Here is a 25608-nt window from a genome sequence, read left to right on the forward strand (position 1 = left end):
AACCCAACTAAATTGCTATCCAATATTTGATTGTTTATGAATGTAATGGGCAGTACAGTATATTTTAATTCAAAATATATTTATATAATCTCATTTGACCAGTGTGCAGACTTAGGGGTTATCAAAATGCTTATAAAATAATGTAGAGATTATTATAACCTGATTTATGTCTTGTTAGATATAAGATCTATTTCAAAAAAAGAATTATACAAACAACAGACAGATCTCATTATTAAAAAAGCTTATTTACGAAAATGACAATTTCTCAATTACTGATACTAAATGCAAACCTGAATTATGTCTTGTTAGTTCTAAAGATCATTTCGAAAACAAGAATAATTATAGAATGTTATCTAATAATTATATTTAATAATTAAAACATTAAACAAAGCATTCAGTCATGTCAAATTTTCTATTATCATTAATGGAATGATGAAAGTACCATCGAACGGAATGCTGTTCGAGTGGAAAACTAAAAGCTACAAACTGAATAATAAATACCATAAAAAATATTTTTGTATTAGGGGGAAATCCCGTAACGCCGGACGGCACCTAGCACCGGACACTCTATTTAACACGTATTATTTAAGCGAGTATAAATCTTTCCATTTCAAAGTACAAATTTTTGCTACCAAAGTTTGATTAATTATTTTTTAGCAAAGGTTGCGGTTTTGTTAATTAAGTTTGATTTCTCACTTTGTTATCTAACATAAGTCATAATTTAATAAACATTTCGTAAAATATTTTTTCATTTATTTATAAATAATCTTAGGTGCCCGGCACTCGGGGACTTATCCCTATGTCAATATTATCATACTCTACAAATGAAATGAATATTAAAAAAATTTTTTTAGTGAAATCAAATCTATAAATAGGTAATACAGTTTTCAAACACAAATTAACTAAATGATCATGAGGTACGAGGATAAACATTTACTAGTTAATTACTTTCAATTAGCTATGTAGTGAACTAAAATGGCAAAGCCACCAAATTTTCAAATTATTATTATATAATTTTGATACTTTCTTATAACAAATTTATATGTATTTCATTCAATAATTTTCCGTCACTGACAATCGCAATTTCACTTACAAAAGCTCGATCCTCAGAAAGCCTAAGGTATACTAAGTCTCCAGCTCTTTGATTATCAGTCATTTCGCATGTGGTATATAGGGTTATCATTATTTTGCGTAATGCATGTTCGGCGACCACTTTCGATTTCTTTGTGGAAAAGATATTACCAAAGCGGCCGTGCTCTGCAGCCAAACTCGGCAGCGGCGCGCTAATAAGAATAAGCGCGCGCGTGGGATACCTTGATTTAATGATCGAGGCTTATTTGGACTACAACCGCCTAATGGTCAAAAACAACTTGTTACGAAATGTCAGTTTCAAAATGCCACATTCCGATTTTAACACATTGCGGGGTCGACCGACTCAAAACGAAATTCCAATTAAAGATAATTGAAATTACATCATTCATTTGCAGCGATGGTAGAGTTAAAAAAGCTTATATGTTCACTTACAAATTTATAATTAGAATATATAATAATACAAAATGATATTTTATCATCGCTATATTTTAATATTATTTAAACGGTAATGAGAATCAAATGTACGATCTTCAGGGCAACTGGTGACAAAATATAACTCGATTGGTTAGGAATGAGTACGGGTACAAAACATTATATAGCAATTGTAGAGTCTATAAAATATGTTTTTGTATCAAAATTCTAAGCAATTTTTATCGAGTAGTTTTTGAGTCCTCAACGCATTGGTCTATACAAATACAAGATATAATAGTCAAACAAATATTACCATAAGCAATAAAAATCGAATAAGGCGTATGGGTTGTAACAAATAATTATTTTTAAATAGATAATTGTGTATTCGCTAATTAATTTACATTAATCCTTGCTATCAGGAGATATTGTCAAACCGACCAATATTGTTACTACTCATAATAACGAGATAAATTTTAGAGATAAGTAATATGTTCATCAATTTGGTTTTGATGTTAATTTATTATTTTGCAATAAGTATATGAAGTCATAAATATTATTCATATGGCTTTCTAGAATAAGGATTATGGTAAAGGTGTTCTTCCAGATGTCAGCCAAACACTTCAATAAAGTTTGGCCAACCAAGATTATTATACAAAATGAAAAAACCCTTTCCAATACAGCACATCATAACAATAAAGTAACACATTCAAGATTTATACAAAAATAATTGAAAAAAACCTACTACTTAATTATATACCTAGTTTTTTATGAAAGTATATTCTGATCAATCCTGCACTGATTGTTCGGAAATAAAGAGATAAATTATGTTCTAATACAAAAATATATACACATTCTTAAAAAAAATGGCTAAAAGATGGACGACTTAACAAATCCAAATTAATTTTAGCATATTTCAGAACATTTTCCTTGCGTTTTCTTTGTTCTATATATCTGAACAACCACCAAGTCAAACAGTATGTAATATACTATGTAGTAAATATCTTATCAGAATTGGACTTATATTCACTATACCATCTTAATAATACCTCGAATAAAACTAATAAAATTTTAATTTAATTAAAAAAAAAATAATAATAATTCAAATTTAATAAGTCGATAAATATTTTTAAAATAAAAAAATAATTGTCAGAAATCTTTGAATTCTTAATAATTTGAATAAAATAAATTCAAATCAAATGAAATACTAACTGATCGGAAATGATTTAAGGGGGTTGTTCTTTTTTTTGTTACAAAAAATGCAAGGTATTTGTTTTTGTTTTTATCGAAATGTATTTATCATAGAGACATGCGGCTTTTTTTAAACAAAAATTACAAAATCATGGAATATTAAGAAATTTTTTTTCTTTTTTTTGTCGCCGTCATTTCTTAACCAGAGAGCGCCAAAGTGGGCATTGCAAAATCGATCTCTTTTGCGGTGCTACAGATAAATCCGTTGCGCATCGCCTGAAACAGAAAAAAAAACGAAACTACGTTGAAGAAGAAGTTTGAATCTAGTCCCCCTACCAAAATGAAAGAAAAAAAGCAAGAAGGAAAAAATGACAGTTATTTAAACAAAAAAGTGTTAAAAAGGGCCTTTTTTGCGTAATGTTATGAAGTTGTTTGAACGAACAACCCCCTTAATCTCATACAAAATAATCATAAAAATCATTATAAGTATTTTCAAAGATCTTAGCGTTCAACACATAGACATGTACATGTATATGAATATTATATATAACGTATTGAATTAATTAACGAAATTTAGCCAAATAGGCAGTCATTTGTGGCATCTGCACGACCTGATTAACACTGACAAATGTGTGAATACATTTTTTGTATGATATTAATCCTCGAAATCATGTTTAATTATTGCAGAGATTTAATGGTCACTAATTTATTTCAGATGTCAAAATCCGCAGCCGTTTGGAATACAGCCTTCCTTCTGCTGTTCTGTGGAATTGAAGTCGCACGTTCTCAATCCAACTATGCCTCGCAGGCTAATAATGTGGAGTATATCGGCGAGGGACTGCCCGAGAACGCTTTGCTTGATGGCAAGGTAAGATTTTTTTTTGCTGATGAAAATTTAATTGTTGTGATAAATGGCAACATGTTTCCAATTAAAGTTTGTGCTGATTAAAACAGCTATTTGTCAATAAACCAACGATAAGACTTTATAGACAGATTATGAATACGCATCATAAATATTTTCATAATGTTTTAGCTAAAATCTTCAAAGTAATATGTTTTTTTAATCATTTCTTTGAATAGATGAGTTCAAAACTTAAGAGTTTTATGAGCTATTGTAATTAATTGCTAACCACGTAGCATTATAATAGATGGCAACCCAAACAGTTGTCCCAACTCTATGTGATTAATTTCATTACTACAATTTTTGTAGTAGTGATGAATATGACTTCATGAATTCAGCAATGTCGGGTACATTGCTGCACCATTAAAAATACTCACCTTATTACAGAAATTGTAATAATAAAAATTCATAGAGATGAGACAACTGTTTGGGTTGCCATCTATAATAAAAACAAACGTAATTTGTAAGATATTAATCACAACAGCTCATAGAACTCTCAAGTTCTGATCGCTGTTCAAATAAATTTTAAAAAAAATACGATGTCGGGTATGGGCTGTTTTCGCTTGGTGACATATTGCTAATTATATTTTCACATGAAAACTGTTGTCACAACTGCTTGACATCACTCTGCTCAAAGCGGGTATCAAACCCTTTACCCTTGATTCAGAAGTTATATCTCACGTGAATATCTCTATCAAATATAATTCAAATCTATTAAATAATATATTTTCACTATTCCTTATCAAAGAACGAAGCGAGCCAAAGCAATTTCCTTTGATTCTGCATGAACTTTTATAGCATAATAGAATTTCTGGTGCCGCGGTCTCATATGTGTGACTTTTGTAGTTAGATGTAGTTTTGCTCTGGATGTATAAACGTAGAGTTTGTGATAGAACTTTACAAAATAGATATAAAGTATTCTTTCCCATCTAAACACAAGTTGCAATTGCTAAACACTAGGATGATATATTTTATTGCAATGTTAAATTTACTGCTATTTCTGTTTTTGATAAGTCTATGTGACAATCATTTTTATATTATAATAATCTTATCAAATATAGAGAATGAGATTAAATTATTAAAGTTTCAAGTCTTTTAAATTTTGAACTTCCAAGAAGGTTCTAGTATATGCGCCAGTTGCAAATAGATTCCGCTACATTGGGTAATCATCCAAAACCGCAAGAGTCGTAACATGTAATTATATTTAAATATTTTGATTTTTCAGTTATAAATGAAAATAATGTATTAAATATAAAATTATCTTATTTTTATCATTGTCAGTTTTAATTATTTTATCCACTTATGGTCACCAGCTTCCTGACTAAAATTGATGTTCTTTTTGAGCGTTTCTGTTGTTTACTAGCTTTTGTTCTGCAACAGTTATATCACAGACCGCAGATGTAACATTGAATAATGGGATGACGTTGACGGTTTGTGATAAATTGATATATTCTGTTATTATTGTAGTTCGAAACAATCCTGACATTTAATCTCGCGCGATATGTTTCACATCAATTACCCTCAATGGCAGTTTCATCATAGGAAAATGTATTGATACTGAAAAAACAAATGGATATAAAATAATAAGCGGTGAGATACGTTGACTTGATGCTTTTCAAATTTTCACTATTCTATGGAGGTTACAAGTCGTAATTCTCTATTGCACATTTTTATTCACAATGTATTTTTTTATATATTTTTCATAGCAAGCTATACAAAGTACATTCAGCGGCATTTGTTACATTTATATATTATTTGACTGCGTGAGAAGGATCGCTATCCTGCGATAGCGCCTTCATAGATGTTATGTTATATTTTGTAGTAAATCATTGCAAATTTTTTTTTGAGACGCTTTGGTGGTAAAGGCTTGAGCAGATCTAACGCTAATACGTTTGGATGACAACTTAGACGAGCTTTGTATCTGGTGCAGTAAAAACTAATTTCTTCTTCTATAGTTGGAATTCTGAGAACTTGATGTATCAACCAATTGGGAACGTATTTTGGAGCGTTCACGATTTCTTTCAAAATTTTATTTTGGAACCTTTGTAGAATAGTTATGTTCGATTTACTGGCGCACCCCATAGTTGTAGGCCTTAGGACCATATTGGTTTAATAATTGTCTTGTATATTAGGAGATTATTTTCTATTGTGACTTGTGATTTCTAGCCCATTTACCAATTAAGTTGCCTACGTGTTAATTCAAGCTGCCAATATTTGATGCCAATTTATTGCCTAAGTAAAAGTAAACAATAATTTTGAAGGTCAAAACGATTTTGGATTATTGTGTCATTATGGTTACTTACATTCGACTTAGATCCATGTTTTATCACCAACAAAAGTAAATCATTTTCAACTAAAGTGAATTTTGCAAAAACAAACAGTCTACGATCCCAAATTATAATCATCCCCCAATACAAAAAGAGTACACGTACCCTTACATAAATTTCAATTCAATCCATAGACATCCTCTTAACGTTTGTTTTCTTGGTTAGCACTTGTTTGCACGAGTAGAAATTTTCAGTTATTTCTGCCCAGCCAAAACATCTTAGATGTCTGCACACACATTAGATAGTTTGCTAGTCTATTACAGGCAGATGGCTATATCTCACGGGCAAACATGAGTAATAAAAATTGATCGATCGGTTAGGTTAGACGAGCATGTGATGTTTGCATAAACGACCTCGTAGTGTGTCAATATCACGACGTCTGCAAGTGGGCCGTGGCAAAATGTCGAAAGTTCGCGTGGTGTCGTGTTAAATATGCATTCTCTCTCCTACGATTTATGCTTGTGCAGAAAACAAGGAGGAATATAATGATGGAGACATACAGTTATAGTTAAAATTATACATTTCAGTATTTCTTATGATATACCATTGACATATGGTTATTTGAAATAGTTGTTAATGGCATTGCGCCTCGAGACATCCTAGTTTGAAAACAAATATGTGATGAATATAATTAATAAATAGAGAGAAATTTGAAGTCGATGAAATGCATGAGGAGATTGTTGAAATTGTGTTGATGATTCTACCTTTCTAATTAAAAAGTAAAATGAACATTATTTTACTTTCTGCAAAGCGTGAAACTTTTTATTTTTGATTCGTAACTCTAGATTAAATAATAAGGCTCTTTAAATTTTTATAAATTTAAATAATAATACTCTTTAAATTTTTACTCAATTGAAAAGTTTGAACAAAAATCTATTTTTTATAATTTTTTTAATTTTTGCACCTATTTTACTATGAATCATCAGCAAATTATTTTTGGTACTTAGCAGAAAAACCTTAAACCTTCAGTGATTTTGATGAAACTTTGCACAGTGATAGAGTTTAATAGAATCATACCGAACACCTTAAAATATTATAGGCCTAAAAGAATTGGTTAAATTATAAAATACGGTGTTTCCTATGAATATGCATTAAAATATCAATAGTAATTAGTAAGCTAGTTCTTACTTTTTGCATTCGGAATCATAGATGAGATTGTTAAAAATAATCGGGTTCAAATCCCGTCAAATCAAATCAAAATCAAAGCTTATAAATAAATTGAAAGTAATATATAAATATAAATATATACATATAAAAATATAAAAAACTAAACTAATTTTTATGTTTGAATTAGTTAACTATGCAAATATATTCATAATTATTAACTCCTTTCATATATTTTCCGAACGTAAATTGATATATTTGAAATAAATCTATAGGTACATACCAAAGTCTAATTTGCATTGGACATTAACAATTTTTATCAAATTTTTTCGATTTATGTCGAAATTAAATGTCAATCCAGTGATTCGACGTATGATTGTATTAAACAAAAAGCCACCGAATTCCATGAAAAACTAGTCGGGTGTATGGCATCGTGTCTTAAGGCAAATTGCTGGAACTTCCTGTACCGTAACGAAATGTTCGAGGAATACTGAATGTTTTCAAATAGATTATTATTAATATTGTAATATTGTCTAATATTTACAAGAATTATATAAACTGAATTGCAAAGATGAAATTATTTGTTTAAAGTATATTAGAACTGTAGTCAGAATTAAAAAGAAAATCTGAATTATTTTCGATATACAAAAAAAAATGTTTTTGCAAAAAAAAGTTGAAACAAATTTTTTTTCCAAAATCAATTATTTTGTTAAGACAAGCAGAAAGTTCTTTGAATCATTTAAATCGGACGCTTAGTTCTCTCAACAACTGCCATTTTTACATATTTAGCTCCGTATCTTCGAAATGGCTGTGCCTACCTTTGCCATAAACTAACAAACACTACTCGCAATCATTACTAATTGAATGTTTTTTTAGTTCATTCTAATTTACTATTTTCTGCACTCTTGGCTCCGTATCTCCGAAACGGCTGGACCTGCCTTTGCCAAAAACTAATCAGCATTCTCCTTATCAATAGGAAGCGAATGTTTTTTTAACCATTCAAATCGGTTGATCCGTGCGCCCGAAATCGTGACTGGAAATTTGTATTCATACATATATACACACACACACATACCTCGGAACATCGGGAATAATTCACATTTTATTTTTAATTCTGACTATAGTTGTTACAATATTAATAATAATTTATTTGAAAACATTCAGTATTCCTCGAATATTTCGTTACGGTACGGGAAGTTCCAGCAATTTGCCTTAAGGCACGATGCCATACACCCCACTAGTTAATTTAAATTTTGGATGCATTCTAAAGGGTTCATGTAGATAGTGGCCTTCAAATATATACAAAATTTTAATTTAACCCACAAAAATTACTTTAGAAAAATTTAACATAATAATAATAATTCTCATTAGTTACTTCACTTAAAATATTAGAGAGATAAACATCATCTTAATTTCTTATAGTAAGTATCATTGTCATTCATTGCATCACTAACATTTCTAACATAGTTAAACATGTTGAAATTTTGGAAAGTTTTACTTCTAACAAAGAAGAAAAATAATTATAAAGCAACGAGATCATTAAAAATGTCATAGTTTTGACCACAGGCTACAAGAGCGTTGAGAATTATAATATAAAGTACCTATAACAAGCCATGTTTTCAGCCTCCTATTTAGTAAGTTCCGTGTTTTCCCAATGGACATGTGCTGACCTTTCTGTAATATACGATAACTGCGCGAAGCCCGTTTGATGCGTTAAATGACAGGTATCCCAGTGAAAGCGTTAATAACAACGCACAGCACATTGCACGATGGATAGTCATCTCATCGCTCCCATTATCACATATTTAGATAAATGGACGAATAATATTATAAATTACAATAGATATATATTTCTCTAAGATAGATATATAGATTCCATAGAAAACCGTGCATGTCGAAATATTCACTCTCATATGAAAAAACCATGCTAAACGAGAAATACTATAACTAGTGGGGTGTATGGCACCGTGCCTTAAGGCAAATTGCTGGAACTTACCGTACCGTAACGAAATGTTCGAGGAATACTGAATGATTTCAGATAGATTATTATTAATATTGTAACATTGTTTAATATTTATAAGAATTATATAAATTGAATTGCAAAGTTGGAATTATTTGTTTAAAGTATATTAGAACTATATAATAGTCAAATATAAAAATAAAATCTGAATTATTTCGATATACAAAAAAAAAATTTTTTGAAAAAAAAAAATATTAAAAAAAAGTTTAAACAAAATTTATTTTCCAAAATCAATTATTTTGTTAAGATAAGCAGAAAGTTCTTTAAATCATTCTAACCAAATGCTTAGTTCTTTCAAAAACTGCCATTTTTGCATATTTATCTTCGTATCTCCAAAACAGCTAACCCTGCCTTTGCCAAAATTTAATCACCACTTCTCCCCATTATTACGAATTGAATTTTTTTAGATCTTTTGAATCTGATGCTCCGTTCTCTCAAAAACTCGATTTCTATTTTCTGCACTCTTTGCTCTTTATCTCCGTAATTGTTGGACCTGCATTTGCCTAAAACTAATCAGCACATCTCCCTATCAATAGGAATCGAATGTTTTTTTAACCATTCAAATCGGTTGATCCGTGCGCCCGATAATGTGGACGAAAAATTGTATCCATACATACACACACATTTACGCCTATTTTTTAAGGTATGCCAAAGTGTTCTTTAAGGTATGCCAAAGTGTTAATATGCAAAATTTTTCAATTTTGTTCAAAAACCTATTTTTTGAATATCGTCATTATCTTTATAAATAAAAATAAAAATTAGAAGTTCATTAAGTTGATAGCGATAAATAAGACTGAACACTATTTTCATTCAAATTTATTAAAATTAGCTTGTACACACAAAAAATTCCCATCTTATCTATACATTTCCATCATAGGCATAACCTATGTACTAAGAATTCGTAACAGTAACTTACATTTCATAGTGTATTTTGACAAAAAAATATTTTGGCAGCAAAAAAATAAAAATGATATAATTGTAGATATAATCAAATTATAGTTTAGTGTTTATAATGTCGTGTAAATGGAACATTAATAAATTTTAATAAAAAAATATTATTCTCAAAAACCGTGTAAGATCGAAAACGTGTAAAACAAAAACCATGTTAAACGGTGAATAGGTGTAAATTCTACTTTATAAGATATTTTTTTAAATTATAATATATATTGAAACTTTGAGCAATATTACGTAACGATGTAATTTAAAGTTTATATTATATTTTAAAAATATACATATTTTGACTTTATATAATATCAATTTCAAAATTAAAGGGTTAAACAATATATGCTTAGTTTTACGTTTATTACCCCATATATGCCAACAATATGTGGTTGACAAGCTATATTCATTTTTACTTCATAATTTGTATAAATCTTAGCTTTTGCATATTTACTGTACATAAATAATTGATTCATCAAGCAGCTGTTGAATGAAATAGTTTTTATTAAAATGAATAAAACGCTATAATATTAGCTTAATATTTTCATAAGACTGCAAAATAGAATTTAAAAGAAGATAAAATCGAGCTTTCACACCTTCAGGCAAAATGGTTATCACTTCATTTATCACAATTTTTATAAAACCGCATCCGCTCCTCAGCATGTTCTAATTTTTATATTAATGATTGATTTCTTTGGCGATGACCATCTGTGATAATCAAGAAACCGCAATTAAAATTAACATCTAGTTATCAAGCTATTTGCAAAGCACATAACACTGTTTATTATTAAGATATTATGTGCAGATTACAACAATGTAGTTCTTTTAGTAACGACCGCGCTCCTCTCGAAAACAAAGAGATACCAGACCTCGCGCACTTCATTATTTTGTACGAGCAATAATATTCAAAACCGTTAATTAAAGCAAAACAAAAATGATTTACAATCGAGTTGCGAAAGGCGAGGCTGGCAAGAAATAAAAAATATAGATATTAAAAAGACCACAACCGTTGAATATATGAATGATGGTCATTTAGATGTTTATCAGTTGATTGAAACTTCACGATTAGCGTCAATGTTTACAAACCGAAAAGGTTGATCATTTGCAGGAGTCGGTAGCATACACTGCCAATTTAACACATTAGCATTTTCTGACTTGATTTTTATACACAACAATATTTGAAAGTAGAGGGCAAAGGGTGTATAATCAGCCAATGCCTTGGTTGTTGCGACTTCTCTATCGGCAGATAAATTTCATGTTTAAAAATCTATAACAAGAGCATTTTCTTTCGCAGTTAGTTTTTTTGGTTTAGTTATTTCTTTGTTTCATAACATGTATTGTTATTTTTAAGTTATATAACCTTTAAAATAGCTTACACATAAAAATAAGATTTGTCCCAGTTGTAGAAAGAACCAGGTGACAAATTTTTGAAAAATAGAAAAAAAAAAATCCTCAATGATGATTTAGCTGGGAGTTCTACTGAACATAGTCAGATAGTGTTATTATTTGTTGCCATATATTTGGCTTGATTTTCATAATATCGCTCAAAGCCAAAACGAACCTTTGTGCCCCACCCTACCTTATAGTAAAAATTTTGCACTGCATTAATTTAGTTACTTTCGAAATCAAATTTATTTCAGTGATGAAGGTTTCTGTACGGACAAGAATTAGTTCTACTCCGTTCTACATAATTTTTATAACTCTCGAACAACATTCAACAATCGCATTTTAATCATCATTACAATAAGAATATATCCCAAGCTTAATTATATATAAAAATATATGGTCCAAAGAAATTTACATGTTGAAAAAGCACTAAGACATATTTTTAAATTAAAAAATGTAAACAAAATTATAAAAACAACAAAATTTATGATGCGGAAAACAATAGTCATTTAAATGTTAATCTACCTTCCAAACCGCTAAGGTACGAAAATGTAGATTATTTATACTAAATAGACCGTACAACTAATTAATTCATTTGCTATTGAATAAAACATCAATGTTAAAGTTCCGTGTGATTTTAACAAGAAATTTTGTTTGATCTACAAAACAATTATACATTTGGAATATGGGTCAAAGTAATATTAAACAAACAGAAGTTTTTTAAAAATGTTTTGTGATCGCGTGCATGTTTGCTTGCACGATTCAGTTTTCTTAAAAAAACATGCGCTCAAAAATTAAAGAATAATTGTAATAGAGATCACATGGATCGTTTTTCAGTTAAGTGTGTTAAGTGATAATTGTTAGACCAATGTAACTGTTCCATAATATGTAGAAGTAAACTATACCGGTTGTCTAAAGCAAAGCAATAAAATACTATATCTGATCTATAATTATTAAAATATTAAATCACTTGGTAGTGACGCAAAAACATTATTCAACACTTTTGCTACGAGTGTCGTCCATGGACGACATCCTCTCGACAACCCTGTTGAAGAGGTCAGTGCATTTATCCTACGACCAGTAGGTATTCCGCCCAACTTGAATTAGTGACAATGTATATTTTGGCCATCAAATAAGAATAGTAATGCATAGTCAATTCATCAAATCTTTATACAAAAGTGCATACTTTCCACTGAAATTTTCCCAACAAATCTCAAAATTCGAAAGCATAAATATGAATTATAATAAAACCCGCTCCAAGTCATTCAACCTTTACATTCCATGAACACTGAATAATTTTTCCGTGAATGACCAAAACAATTAAACACTATCGAATTCTGTAAGTGTGCCACATAACTTGCAGGTTGAATAAATTGCCGAAAATATCATAATAAACCACAAGTAGTAAAAAGAAGGCAAAGAAGAAAAAAACTGTTATTCAAATCCGTTAAACATTCACGCTCTATGTAATGACTAGTGCCGAGCAGCATACAATAGACACTTATGGGAACTTCATACGAGGACGCCGAGAGCATATGTTTTAACTTACTGTGGGACTTCTCAGTAATCTTCTGAATATGTATAATAATTTTTCCGCTACATTGTATAAAATGCGCAAATCCACAGGAAGAAGATACAGTGAAATATATTTTTAGATTTTACTAGTGGCGTATGGCATTGCGCTGTAAAATAAGATCTTGAAACTGCACGATGTCTAAAATAAATATCACAAAAATATATTTAATCGACAAAAAATCAAATCATTGAAAATCAATAAAAATGAAAAAAAAAGTTGAATAAATCAAGCATTATGTATTTTCGATTTGATGACCAATATAAACATTGTCTCTTCTTGAAGATTATAGCGTAGAAGCAGGATTTGGGTGGAAAACTCTTCTAAGGATAAAAGTACTTGACCTGTTCAAGTCCATTATATGAATAAATCAAATTGTTTGATATTTTTTGCTAATTATCTGAAGTTTGACATTTTTAACTTCCCGTAGGGTAAGTTATTGTAATGGGCCGAATATCGGAATTGAAAATTTTTACATTTCTCGACGTTTTGAAGGTTTCTGAACGTTTTGGCATACCTCAGAAAAAATGGATGTGTGTGTGTGTGTGTGTGTATGTATGTATGTGTGGATACAAATTTCCAGTCACGTTTTAGGCCGCACGGATCAACCGATTTGAATGGTTCAAAAAACATTCGATTCCTATTGATTGGGAAAAGAGCTGATTAGTTTTTGGCAAAGGCAAGTCCAGCCGTTTCGGAGATACGGAGCAAAGAGTGCAGAAAATAGAAATCGAATTTTTGAGCGAACAGAGTATCCGATTTGAATGATCTAAAAAACATTCAATTAGTAATGATTGGGAGAAGTGTTTATTAGTTTTTGGCAAAGGCAGGCCCAGCCATTTCGAAGATACGGAGCTAAATATGTAAAAAATGGCAGTTTTTGAGAGAACGAAACGTCCGATTTAAATGATTCAAAGAACTTTCTGCTTGTCTTAACCAAATAATTGATTTTGAATTTTTTTTTTTTTTTTTTTTTTTAGTATTTTGTATATCGAAAATATTTCAGATTTTATTTTTAATTCTGACTATAGTTCTGACTATAATATACTTTAGAAATAATTTCAACTCTGCAATTCGGTTTATATAATTCTTATAAATATTAGACAATGTTACAATATTTATAATAATCTATTTGAAAACATTCAATATTCCTCGAACATTTCGTTACGTAGCGGGAAGTTCCAGCAATTTGCCTCAAGGCACGATGCCATAATTGCCTCAAGACAGAATTCCACTTACAGCTAGTTTTAATTGTAATTGGCCTCCGCTTCACAGCATTTTTAGCCACCTCTTATTCATTCATCTTATATACTAGCTCTTCCATTAAGATTCCATTCAATTTTCTTTCTACTGATTTTCATTCTTCTTTTTGTTTCTCAATATGTTTTTCTCATCTTCTAAACTAAAATCCTTTCTTTCTTCCTACTTCTAATACATTTTTTTCTTGTATTCAACAAATTAATTTGTTTCATATTTTATATTTAATTCTGGTATTGCTGAAGATTCGAACAGAATTCCTCCGGCGTGTGAGTCGAGAACTCTACTGAGTGAGCTATTCCCGCCACAAGTTTGGCATATTTATACATATTTATATTTCTGGTCAAATATAGAACTTGAAAAAACGTTTGAATTTGGAATCTCAATTTGAGATGCATGTATTTTTATTGAACTATTTTTTAACGTGACATGATCTAGATGTTAATACAAATCAAATAATAAATAATCTAAATGTGTAAATAAATAAATGTCATCTGCAATCTCTTCTCTTACCCTACACGAACTGAACTCATAAAACTTGACATTTAATTAAATTGGTGAATCGAACTCTCCAGTAAAAAAATTGGTGAATTGAAATCAACAACATTAGTTAATCGAATAAATCAAATCATGAAGACTTATGTGAACTGACTTCAGAATTAAGAATTAAAGAAATCATCAATGCTACAAAACCAAATAAAATTTTTATAGCAAGCAAAATAAAACTTTTGGCCTATATTTTAAATCGTCTGCATGATATGGAAGCGTAACGGGGTCAGGATATATGATAAAACAAACATTTCAGAAAACAGTATACAAACAGTATTGTTATATATATATTTTTTTTATATACGTTTTAATAGCCCACAAAAACAGAAAAACATTGCATATGAAATTTAGTATTGAGCCACCCATCATCCTCGCATATCTCAAAAACTATTGAATGTTTCAACTTTAAATTTCTGTCAAATATTAAATAAAGTGTAGTAACAATGTATGTCAAGTTTCACCAAAATCGAATTATGCATTTTTGGAAACGTACAATCTGTTTCAATTCTAGTATTGAGAGCGGATCCAGCCACCCATCAACCTCGCATATCTCAAAAATTATTAAATGTTCCAATTTTAAATTATGGGTCGCAATCTTGGTAAAATATAGTAACAATGTCTGTTAAGTTTCATTAAAATCGAACTATGCATTTTTGAAAACGTACAATCTGTTTCAATACTAGTATTGAGAGCGGAGCCAGATACCCATCAACCTCGCATATCTCGAAAACTATTGAATGATCCAACTTTAAATTTTGGTCACAATCTTGGTAAAGTATAGTTTAAACTCTAAAAGGTAGCCAACATATTTAAAATAGAGTAAAACGAAAAAACCGTGGGATAACTCTTTATGAACAATTATAAAGCCATCAAATAATGATAGCTTTACACAATTGTACATCTATCACTATCAAATATCTATCGTATTGATACCTGTACACGGTAAAAAGTATAAATTGGAATCCGCAACTCTTAAACCTCGCAAGATCCTCCATAATTGTTCTAAAATATCTCAATCTTTTCTTTAATAGGCATTCCTCACAAACGTATACCGCAAAATATCTCCCATAATTCTCCGTGCAATACAGCATCACTATAGGAACAGCAAAGCCGTCAAATAAACATGACAGAAGGCAAGGCATTTGATATTCCATTTTGGGCTTATCTCCATCATGTACGAGATTTGCCAGTATCGTTCAACTGCTAGATCGGTATCATGTCGTGCGAATTTGAAAACCTGCTGTTTGCTTATATTATACATCCATGCAAAAACGTTCGAATTGCTCGATGGAAAAGTATAGTTGCAATTTTGTTTGCCTATATCGATAAATATATTCGGTAAACGACCGATAAAAGCAACGCTATAAGCTTTGAATGGTTTGAATGGAATCATGGGTAATCACTTATGCAACTTTGTAGCGAATTTATGCCCCAGAGTTGCTGTGGACATGATAAGGTTGGTGGTTAAAGCTTTTAATGAGATGCATGGAGATAGCATTATTTTAATTACGATAATTAATTACAATATTGAATATCCATATATGTACACAATGTTTAACTTACCATGTTTATTCATCAACATTCATCAACAAATTGAAGCAAGAAATTTTTATCATATATTTTAAAGCAATCTGAGTAGGGTTTATACAAAAACCGACATTACAGAAAACCAGTTTTCGAATTTTAATTTTACAAAAAAACCGGTTTTAGACGGTTTTCGAATATTATAAAGAAAAAAATTTCGAATATTCTGTAATTTATCCGCAAATTTAGAGTGATTTAGAGCAGTATTTGATTGAATTTATTTATTTGTTCAATTTTATGGATAGTAAACAAAATTATTTTAATTTTAATTTTAATTAGTAGAACTAAAAAATAATAGTTTATCTGGATTAAAAAACTTTGAAAATAATTATTCGTTATTCATTCATCATTTTCACATATAAGAATAAAAATATTTTTATGATAGTAAAAGGAAGGTTTTCGAATAAATAAAAATAATACATTTTTGAATAAAAAACATTCATTAAATTAAAAAAAAAATTAAAAATATTAGATACATGTTGATACATACTTGTTAATATCAATTATAGTTTTAACAACAATTAAGCTAAACTCGGGTATTGCCTGTTCCGAGCAATTTCAATTAAATTATTTTAAACATTCTTTTGTTGTTTTTTTTGTTTAATAAAATATGATTCCAAAAAAACTGAGAACGTCTATCGAATTGCTACTGAAATAGAAAATACTCATACTTGCGACCAAATTATGCTTAATTGTTTTTAAAGCCTGATATAATAGTTCTAAGTTTTTTGTTCTTTTATTTGTGGCTTCTAGGGTTTAAAACTTTTTTTTAAGTTTGAGTAAAGGAAGCTACTTTTTCAAGAAAAAGTCACACTGATTTAAATTAAAATATACTCTGGTATAAAATTCTAAATTAATATATACAAAACCTTTCTGGGAACCATTGCAGACTGATGAGATATCAAATGCTATTGAACCGATATGATTTTAAGAATCGAAACGCTTTCATCTATCTTTTATATTTGGCTATATTTGTCATTTTCCATTTATACAGTAAAAACCGACTTTTTTCACTAAAAACTGTTTTTCGAATTCCACAATTTTCGAAAAAAAAAACGATTTTTAAACCGGTTTTTGAAAACCGACAAATTCTAATTCTGAGTAATCACATAACCTAAATAAAATAATTTAAATTGCATCGCTATCTTTGCAGAAGCAAATAAAACAATTTTAATAAATCAATTCATAGTCTGTTAAAATAAGTCGTTTGCTATTAAAAGTACAAATAAATAGTAAAAATAAAATAATAAAAATATAATCAATAATCTTATAATACTACTACTACTATGACGCGTTTGTCTATTAATGTTCTTGAATGTGAATATATTTCACGTTTCATAAAATGCTTCTCTAAAGCAAATCATTCATTATTAAATCTTTTTCTTAAGACCCCCAACGAAATCAATAAACCTGACTCTTAAAAAACTGTAACAAAAAGAGACCTGGTAATAAAAAGCTCAAATCAATGAACGATGTTTTCAATCAATTGCATAATTGAGAGTCATCATGACTGCATGATATTTCACTTACATCTTCTTTTTTAACAATTGATTATTATGAACCCGTGCATGTTATCTTAATAAATGGACCAAAATAAAATGAATCGAAATGCTTGAATGGAAAAAATAAAATATATGGGTGAAAGATTAGTCGTAGGTTCGGAGGAGAATTATATTGGTTGGAATATGATTAGTTTTATGCTCTTCGGTGATTGTTTTATAATGTTTGTTTTACTTTTTATATTCTTTGAGATTATGTAGATAAAATTATAATAGTAAATATAAAAAATTCTGTAATATTTTAACTAATTTATTATATGTATATTTACAAAAAGTTTTAAATTTTTAGCAACAATTTTGATATTTTATTAATCTTTTTAAATATATTGCAATATATTTATTTGAAATATCAAGGAATATATAAAATATCAACAATCACAATATATAGTGTTTTTTAGGTTGAATTGAATTTTGCTTTTCGAAGGACCGATTGTAAATACTTTGATTTTGTAACTAGTAATATTTATTTTACTTTAATTACATAAATTACATCGTATTTATAATAATTTAATATGGTTTTATTCCGTGTTGAATGATTTGAGTTTTAATTTTATAATAAATCGATTGATGATTTTTTGTTTATGTATCAATATAGCCGCATGCTTTGATTGGCGCGAACATTCTCCCGGCCTTGAGAATGAAAAATTTAGGATGATGTTGAATCTAGCTCGTAAGGACCGATGAAAAATTTTAGGATGTTGTGATTGCTTGCCTTATGAAGGAACAATTGTAAATACTTTGATTATAACTGTATATATTTATTTTATATTAATAACAAGTTATAAGTATATTTACAATAATTTTAATACTGTTTTTGATTACGTTCTGACTGATTGATTGATTTGTATAAATTTCTGATAGATGATTTTTTGTTTATATATCAATATAGCCGCATGCTTTGATTGGCGCGAACATATAGATTAGATTGTTAATATATCGCATAAAGTAATATTTAAAATAATTCAACATACTAAGAACTAAACAAATAATTTTTTTATTGTTAAGTTTTGAAAATGTCTAAGAACTTTTTTTTAACTATATACATAATCTTGAAACATTATAAATCTTAGTATGGAACTCAATGAATTAGAAACAAAATATGTATTTATTTATAAAATCTTTATAAAATATCTGATAATTTAATGTGCATGTGTTTAATAATCATTTTTGACTGCTAAATGCCATTATTTTTTTTTTTTTTTGATCTTCAAAACAGTTGGGCCTTCACAAATACTTCATCAATTCTTCATTCTGCCAGTACAAGTGTAATGTTTAACTGAATGAATCATTCAAATCAGATGCCCCGTTCTCTCCAAAAGTGAATTGTATTTTTTTAACTTTTTTGCTCCTTACTTCAAAACGGATGGACCTGTCTATGCCAAAATCTAATCAGCACGTCTCCCTATAAGTACGAATCGAATTCTTTTAGAACCATTGAAATCAGGTGATTAGTGCTCTCAAAAACGTATCATGCTCTCAAAAATTTGTATCCACATATACATACACACACATTAATTTTTTCTAAGGTGTGCCAAAATGTTCAGAAACCTTTGAAACGTAAATATATTCAAAAAATTTCATTTTCAATTTTTTTGCAATTTTTATAACTTACCCTATGGAAAGTTATTAATATTATAACTAAATTATATTAAAATATTACAAAAATCTTTCAATAAGTCTATAATATCAAGCCTGACGTCTCGCAGGTTGTTAAAACCTGTTCTCTATTATAAATTGAGATTTCTTATTCTAATACCCGATTTGCATATGCAGGTATTTCGAAATGAAGATAAATGTGTATCGTGTTGTCGTACTGTTACACATTTCATTGTTTTGCCGCGTTTTACTCGTGAATTTATTGCCGGCGGTAAGTGTGCGCGTGAGTGCGCGAAAACTGTGTCAATTAAATACCGCTCTCCGCGTGCGTTAATAAAATTCAGGCGCGCCTCTTCTTAATTAGTTTATTACGGTATGCGCCGATTGTGTTTGTGTTTTACTATAGCGGTACACAGATTTGTATAAACACTTGAGAGATTTTCAGACAATTGTAGTGGGCCCTGTGAATTTCAAAAATAGCAGATGCGGATTAAAGATTTTGATTAACTTTGTTGATCATATTGTGATTTTCAGCATATCTGTTTTCCTTATTATAAAATTCGCATTTGTTGATCTGAAATTATAATTACAGATCATTATTATTGATTTATATACATGTAGAGATATTGATAACCAGGTACAGCTAGGCAGTTAGACAAATAGGAAGATAGACAAGTAGAAAGGTAGAAAGGTAGAAAGGTAGAAAAGTAGATATGTAGACGAGCCAACTAGTAGCTAAGTCGACATATAGGCAGATAGACTGATAGCAGAAGTTGGTGGACAAGTTGGAGATTGGTATAAAGAGATAACTCTTATTAATTTTATAGATGTTTCATTTTAAAAATTAGATTTGTATGAACAAAAATACAGGAAATTAATTGCTAAAATACAAGCTTTTCTTAGGTAATTATAAGAAATGTAATTTTAAGTTTGTATATAGTTATTTGGTTTATCGTAATAATTGTTTATGAATTAGACAATTAAGTAAAAGTATGTTAATTCAATCGGATAATAAATTTCGCGGTACAACATATTTAATTTTCTTTAAAATGAATATTCCCTCTTGAGTGAATTTAGAAATCATGGCTTCTCTTACTGTGTAAATGTATATCAAAAGCATTAATAATATATCCATATTACAACGTCCCAAAAACGAGATCAATATAATAAATTTCAAAGCAAGCAAAATATTTCCATATTCAATTAGTAACGGCCCATTAAATAAAATTATTACTCCAATTTCATGTTTTATTATAACAAATATGAAAGCTTTGAAAGCGGTAGCTCGTGTATTGTTAAAAGCAGAGTTTGAATCAATAGAAATTGCTTTTTGGGCATCAGAAACATAACGCCCGCGAACGGCCCTGGGGCTGTGTTTGCTTATATAAAAAAGAAGAAAATCAGCGTTTGAGAAAATAATGAAAAAATACGAGAAATATCTCAAGCATCGATATGCGAATATGGCACGATGTCAGAAAAACAACTAGCCCGCGGCTAACAGCGAATGATGCTATTTTAATATTTCTCGTAGGTATAAGGCAGAAGTCTCAAACCTGCTAAATAATAATGGTAAATGATGTTTCTCCCTCAATATTACCAAACAATAATTGCTGATATTGATACATCTGTAATTATAAAACATAGCTGAATATTATTATGATGTCTCACGCCTATACATGAGCTTACCGAGTTAGAAATTGAATATAGTTGTTATACTCTACTTCATTATTTCAATAAATATTTCATGAAAGCTTACTGCCACAGCTTGATTCGTGAAAATTCAGGTTTTGCTTTGTATTTAAAAAATATTGAATTAATGAAAAGTGCTATTATACTATAGTGGTTTTGAACTGCAATCTCCAAAATGCAATGACTATCAATATACCATAGGAACAATTATGTGGCATGCTTTGCAGTACGTAAACCTCCCCATATAATAAGTGTTTTTTTGTCTCTTTTAGTTACTTAATACATTCACAATTAGTTAATTATATTTAATACTAAAAATTATCTAGTATAGAACACATAATAGTCTTCAGGAATATTATCCAATTATTATCATAATAAAGGTAGTTAATTTATAAAAATAATTACTTTTGCAAACTTTTGAATATTTGTGATCCTGAAAGTGTTATTTACCATTTCGGTTCAAATAAACAATTTTAATTCGTAGGACTCATTTTCAGTGTGATTTCTATTATATCATTTTCTTTACTAATTTTTCCATTTTTTTACTTGATTTTTATTATGAAACTATTACTATTATAGAATCCTCATTGAATTTGCCATCACACTGTAGTACACTTTGTTTAAAAAAGTGCAACTTGAAGTAGACGTTTTTTGAAAATATTAAATACCTAGTTAAAAAGAAGTTTTAAATTGAGTGCTTTTATTTGACTTTTTTGCTAGAAGTGTTACTTACGGTTTCGGGTCTATAGTTTAAATAAACAATTTTAACAAAAAGTAGCCATAATCGAGCAATTTTCACAGTTTTACCAAAGCTCTAGGTTGCATTTAAAAGCTCAATTTTCAAACTATATGCAAAAATAAATCTCTAAAAATGTTTCAGCTTGATGTTGAGTTCTGGGACACCCTGTACGTCGTATATTATCACAATGTAACAATTAACAACAAAATAATATATTTAGTTTTTCATAGGTTTTCTGTTGCATTGAAAAGAAGTCAATCAAGCGGTTGAAAGTTAAATATTTAAATTACTTGATTTTTATATCTTTTTATACCATATACATAGATACATATATAGAATAGATATATATATATATATATATATATATATATATATATATATATATATAGAAAATATGTCAAATAATTAAAACGGCGCTAAATAAATCTGTTAAAAATGACGATTTCGGACCATGATAAAAAAATGACATGTTTAGAAAATATTTCAAACAAAAAATTGTTCAATGTTGTCAACACCTTTAGAGCAGTAATAGTTAACATTTATAATATTTCAAAAAGGTTTTCTACTCTGTCTACGGGAATATGTTATGATATCTTGACGGATAGAATATTGTATACGGCGTCGGAGAATGTAATTTAGCAAATGCCTTCGTCAAATTGTTCTTCGATTGGATAATGTAAAAGCAATGTTATTATCGATTGCATATTTGTAAGAGATAATGGATGCGAATAATAAGATGAACCATCGACTAACTGAATGCAAATGGAGAATCAGAAGTTTAATTACGTTTCAAATAAAAAAATAAAAAGACGCGAAATAAATTAGGGAGATATATGGTTTGAAAAATAATATCCCGAACTTCATAGAATATCGATTATAGTTATTTTGTATTTTTATTCCAGTATTATAAGGCTTTATAGTAATCAACAAGTAATATTAGGTTGTCAAATATCTCCCTTCCGCTTTTTTGCTCTTGGTTTATAATACAAAAGGCGGAAGGGAGATATTTGACAACCTAATATTACATGTAACAAATTACTATGTATGTAAATACGTCCCTTTCAAATGTGTAGCCAATTCAGTATCCTCTTCTTTTACCATCGTGTTCTGCAGGATTTTCTTAATTTGTACTTTTTCCTGGCTTTCATTTTGCAGCCCGCTAATATTTATATATATATATATATATATATATATATATATTTATTTATATTATATTTATACATCGAATTAATGATCGTTCTTTGCTCCGAGGTGAGCGCAAATCGTCGCAAAAATATTCGCAGTCAAACCACTTTCGTTAATGATATTGCTCGACCGATGATGTGCTGATGAGAAATTAACGACAGTCACATAAATTATGTCCGAGTGAAGGACAGAATTGATCGTAATAACATACACTCTTAATAACCATTATGTATGTAACGTATACTTTACATCAGATAAATATGATAATCAGAAATTAAATAATACCAAAAAGATGATTAATTACACATGAGTATTAATCCACCAGTTAATTGGAGATTTTATACTTATTTAAGTTTCAACGACAATATCCTGATGTAACGAGGACAAGGATTAGAAGTTCATGGAATGATCATTTTGACGAAAACAAAATACGATATAATGCTGTCTCGACGTAGATCTAAATTTAACAAACGATTTAAAAATCTATAAGGGTTTATTACTGAAATAGTACAGTCTGTTTACGTTTTCTTCAAATAATAAGGATAGTTTAACTCTTTGGGGACGGCTGTCCACCTAAGTGGACAAACATACTTTGTGAGGCACAGACTATTTTATAAACAATGACTCAGTTTTCATCAAAACATTGAATAAATTACAAATAGCAGTGATAAACAGTGTTGTATTTTGAAAATAATGTTAAGTCATTTTAGTAGTAATTTTAGCCTTTTTCTTTGCTATATAGTCTTTTTTAATATTTAAAATGACCGAGCGCTTTTAAATGTGGCAAAACGACTGGTAAATTTTGTGAATCAAGCAGTAGTGAAGATGAGTTTCCAATAGACATTTATACAGACAAATTTTACGAAATTACTATTCGCACCAAAAATAGTGATGAATGTGATGATGCTATTATCCAACCAACAAAAAGAAGAAGTTCTACAAATTAAATGAAGAGTGGAAAGACATTAGCGAATGTGCCGATTTTTCTTCAATAATTGAGTTTGACATACATGAACAAGCACCCCGACTACAAATACCAAGCAATATAAGAAAACCAATAGATTATTTTACTTTATATTTTACAAATGAATTATTATATAATATAACAGAAAAAATAAACCATTATCGCATATTCTAAATGCAAGAGAAAAAAAAGGGATTGTATTGTCTGTTCTGACAGAAAAGCACTGGGAGGAAGGCGGCGAACAACATTTTATTGTAAAGGATTCAAAATCTCAGCTATGCATTTTGGAAATTGTTTTGAACGTCACCATACTTTATAAAATGATCAAAAATAAATTAACACTTTCGACTCGGGAGTCGGACTGCCAGTCGGTACGCTGCGCTCGGAATATTATTGTGCTATACATATCTCTCAACTCGGAATTTTTTTTGTATCGGATTTTTTCAAAATGTGGTTATATTGCTTTTAAATATAGTTATTATGATAATAAAATAGAAAATTTTGAAAATTAAAAAAAAATGCACTCAAAACCATGCTATATTGTTTAAAAAATCATATCTTCACAGATCTTTATTAGAATTATGGGGATCATGAGCTAATAAATTAATTTTGTTATATATTTATTTATAAAATTAATAAATCAATCAATAAATGAATGTAATAGTAAATTAATTTTAAAAAAATAAAAAAAAATTAAATGTAAGTTTAGTTTGCGACGGGTCATCGCCGACACCCGAGCACAACGGTAAAATGACTATGCCGCCGGAGCGGCGGCATCCGAGTCGAAAGGGTTAATATTATAAATGTATGTCCTTCAATGGCCACAAATTTTATCAAACAAATTGCATAACATACACAATGAAATCAAGTTTGCAGCCGGTACAGTAGATTGTTTTGAAATTGGTGCCGTCCCGTAAGTGTTAATATTGAATGGAATCTTATCGTAAAAATTCAAAGTTTATACTTTTACAAGTAAATTAACTATCTAATGATGAAAAATGAAATAAATTTTATATAATGATTTTGTTTTAGTATTGTTGTATATGATCATTTTCAAGTAAAATAAAGAGTAACTTTGTCTTGATATTATCTGATCTACTGCAAGTTTTAAACATAATTCTGCAGATATTCAACTTTTTTTTCAGTAGAATTTTTATGAAAAAATCGTTAAAAACATTTAAGCCAATATTCAAACAGGAAATCAAATTTCAAGTACAATAATAGGAAATGCATCATTATTATAATATCTTCACGTAAGATTATATCTGGAGGTATATATATATAGATATATATATATATATATATATATATATATATATATACATACATACATTACAAAGTGAATGTATTGGAGAATCTTTAAAAGTGAGAGCATTATCCAGATAACGCTCTGTATAAATCTACCAATAATCCAGAATGATTAATTAACTAATCTTTATTCAAGTGGTATTTAAAGGTCAACACCATGTTATACCTGTTTTATCGGCCGACCTTAAAAAGAAACTACAATCAAATTGATTCGAAAATAATAACATAAATACAACA

General features: G+C 29.1%; 1 protein-coding gene across 1 annotated transcript in view; it reads left to right on the plus strand.

Annotated features, from left to right (window-relative positions):
* Positions 1–2086: 2086 nt before the first annotated feature.
* LOC113386006 (GTPase-activating Rap/Ran-GAP domain-like protein 3) overlaps positions 2087–25608 on the plus strand; it is a 66220-nt gene continuing 42698 nt past the window's right edge. The window contains exons 1-2 of the mRNA XM_026623821.1: positions 2087–2200; positions 3407–3559. Coding sequence (XP_026479606.1) covers positions 2087–2200; positions 3407–3559 — 267 coding nt within the window. The remainder of the gene's footprint in view (positions 2201–3406; positions 3560–25608) is intronic.

This window comes from Ctenocephalides felis, unplaced genomic scaffold (assembly GCF_003426905.1).
Source record: "Ctenocephalides felis isolate EL2017-DRISC unplaced genomic scaffold, ASM342690v1 CF-g0.4_SCAFFOLD_03571, whole genome shotgun sequence".
NCBI lineage: Eukaryota > Metazoa > Arthropoda > Insecta > Siphonaptera > Pulicidae > Ctenocephalides > Ctenocephalides felis.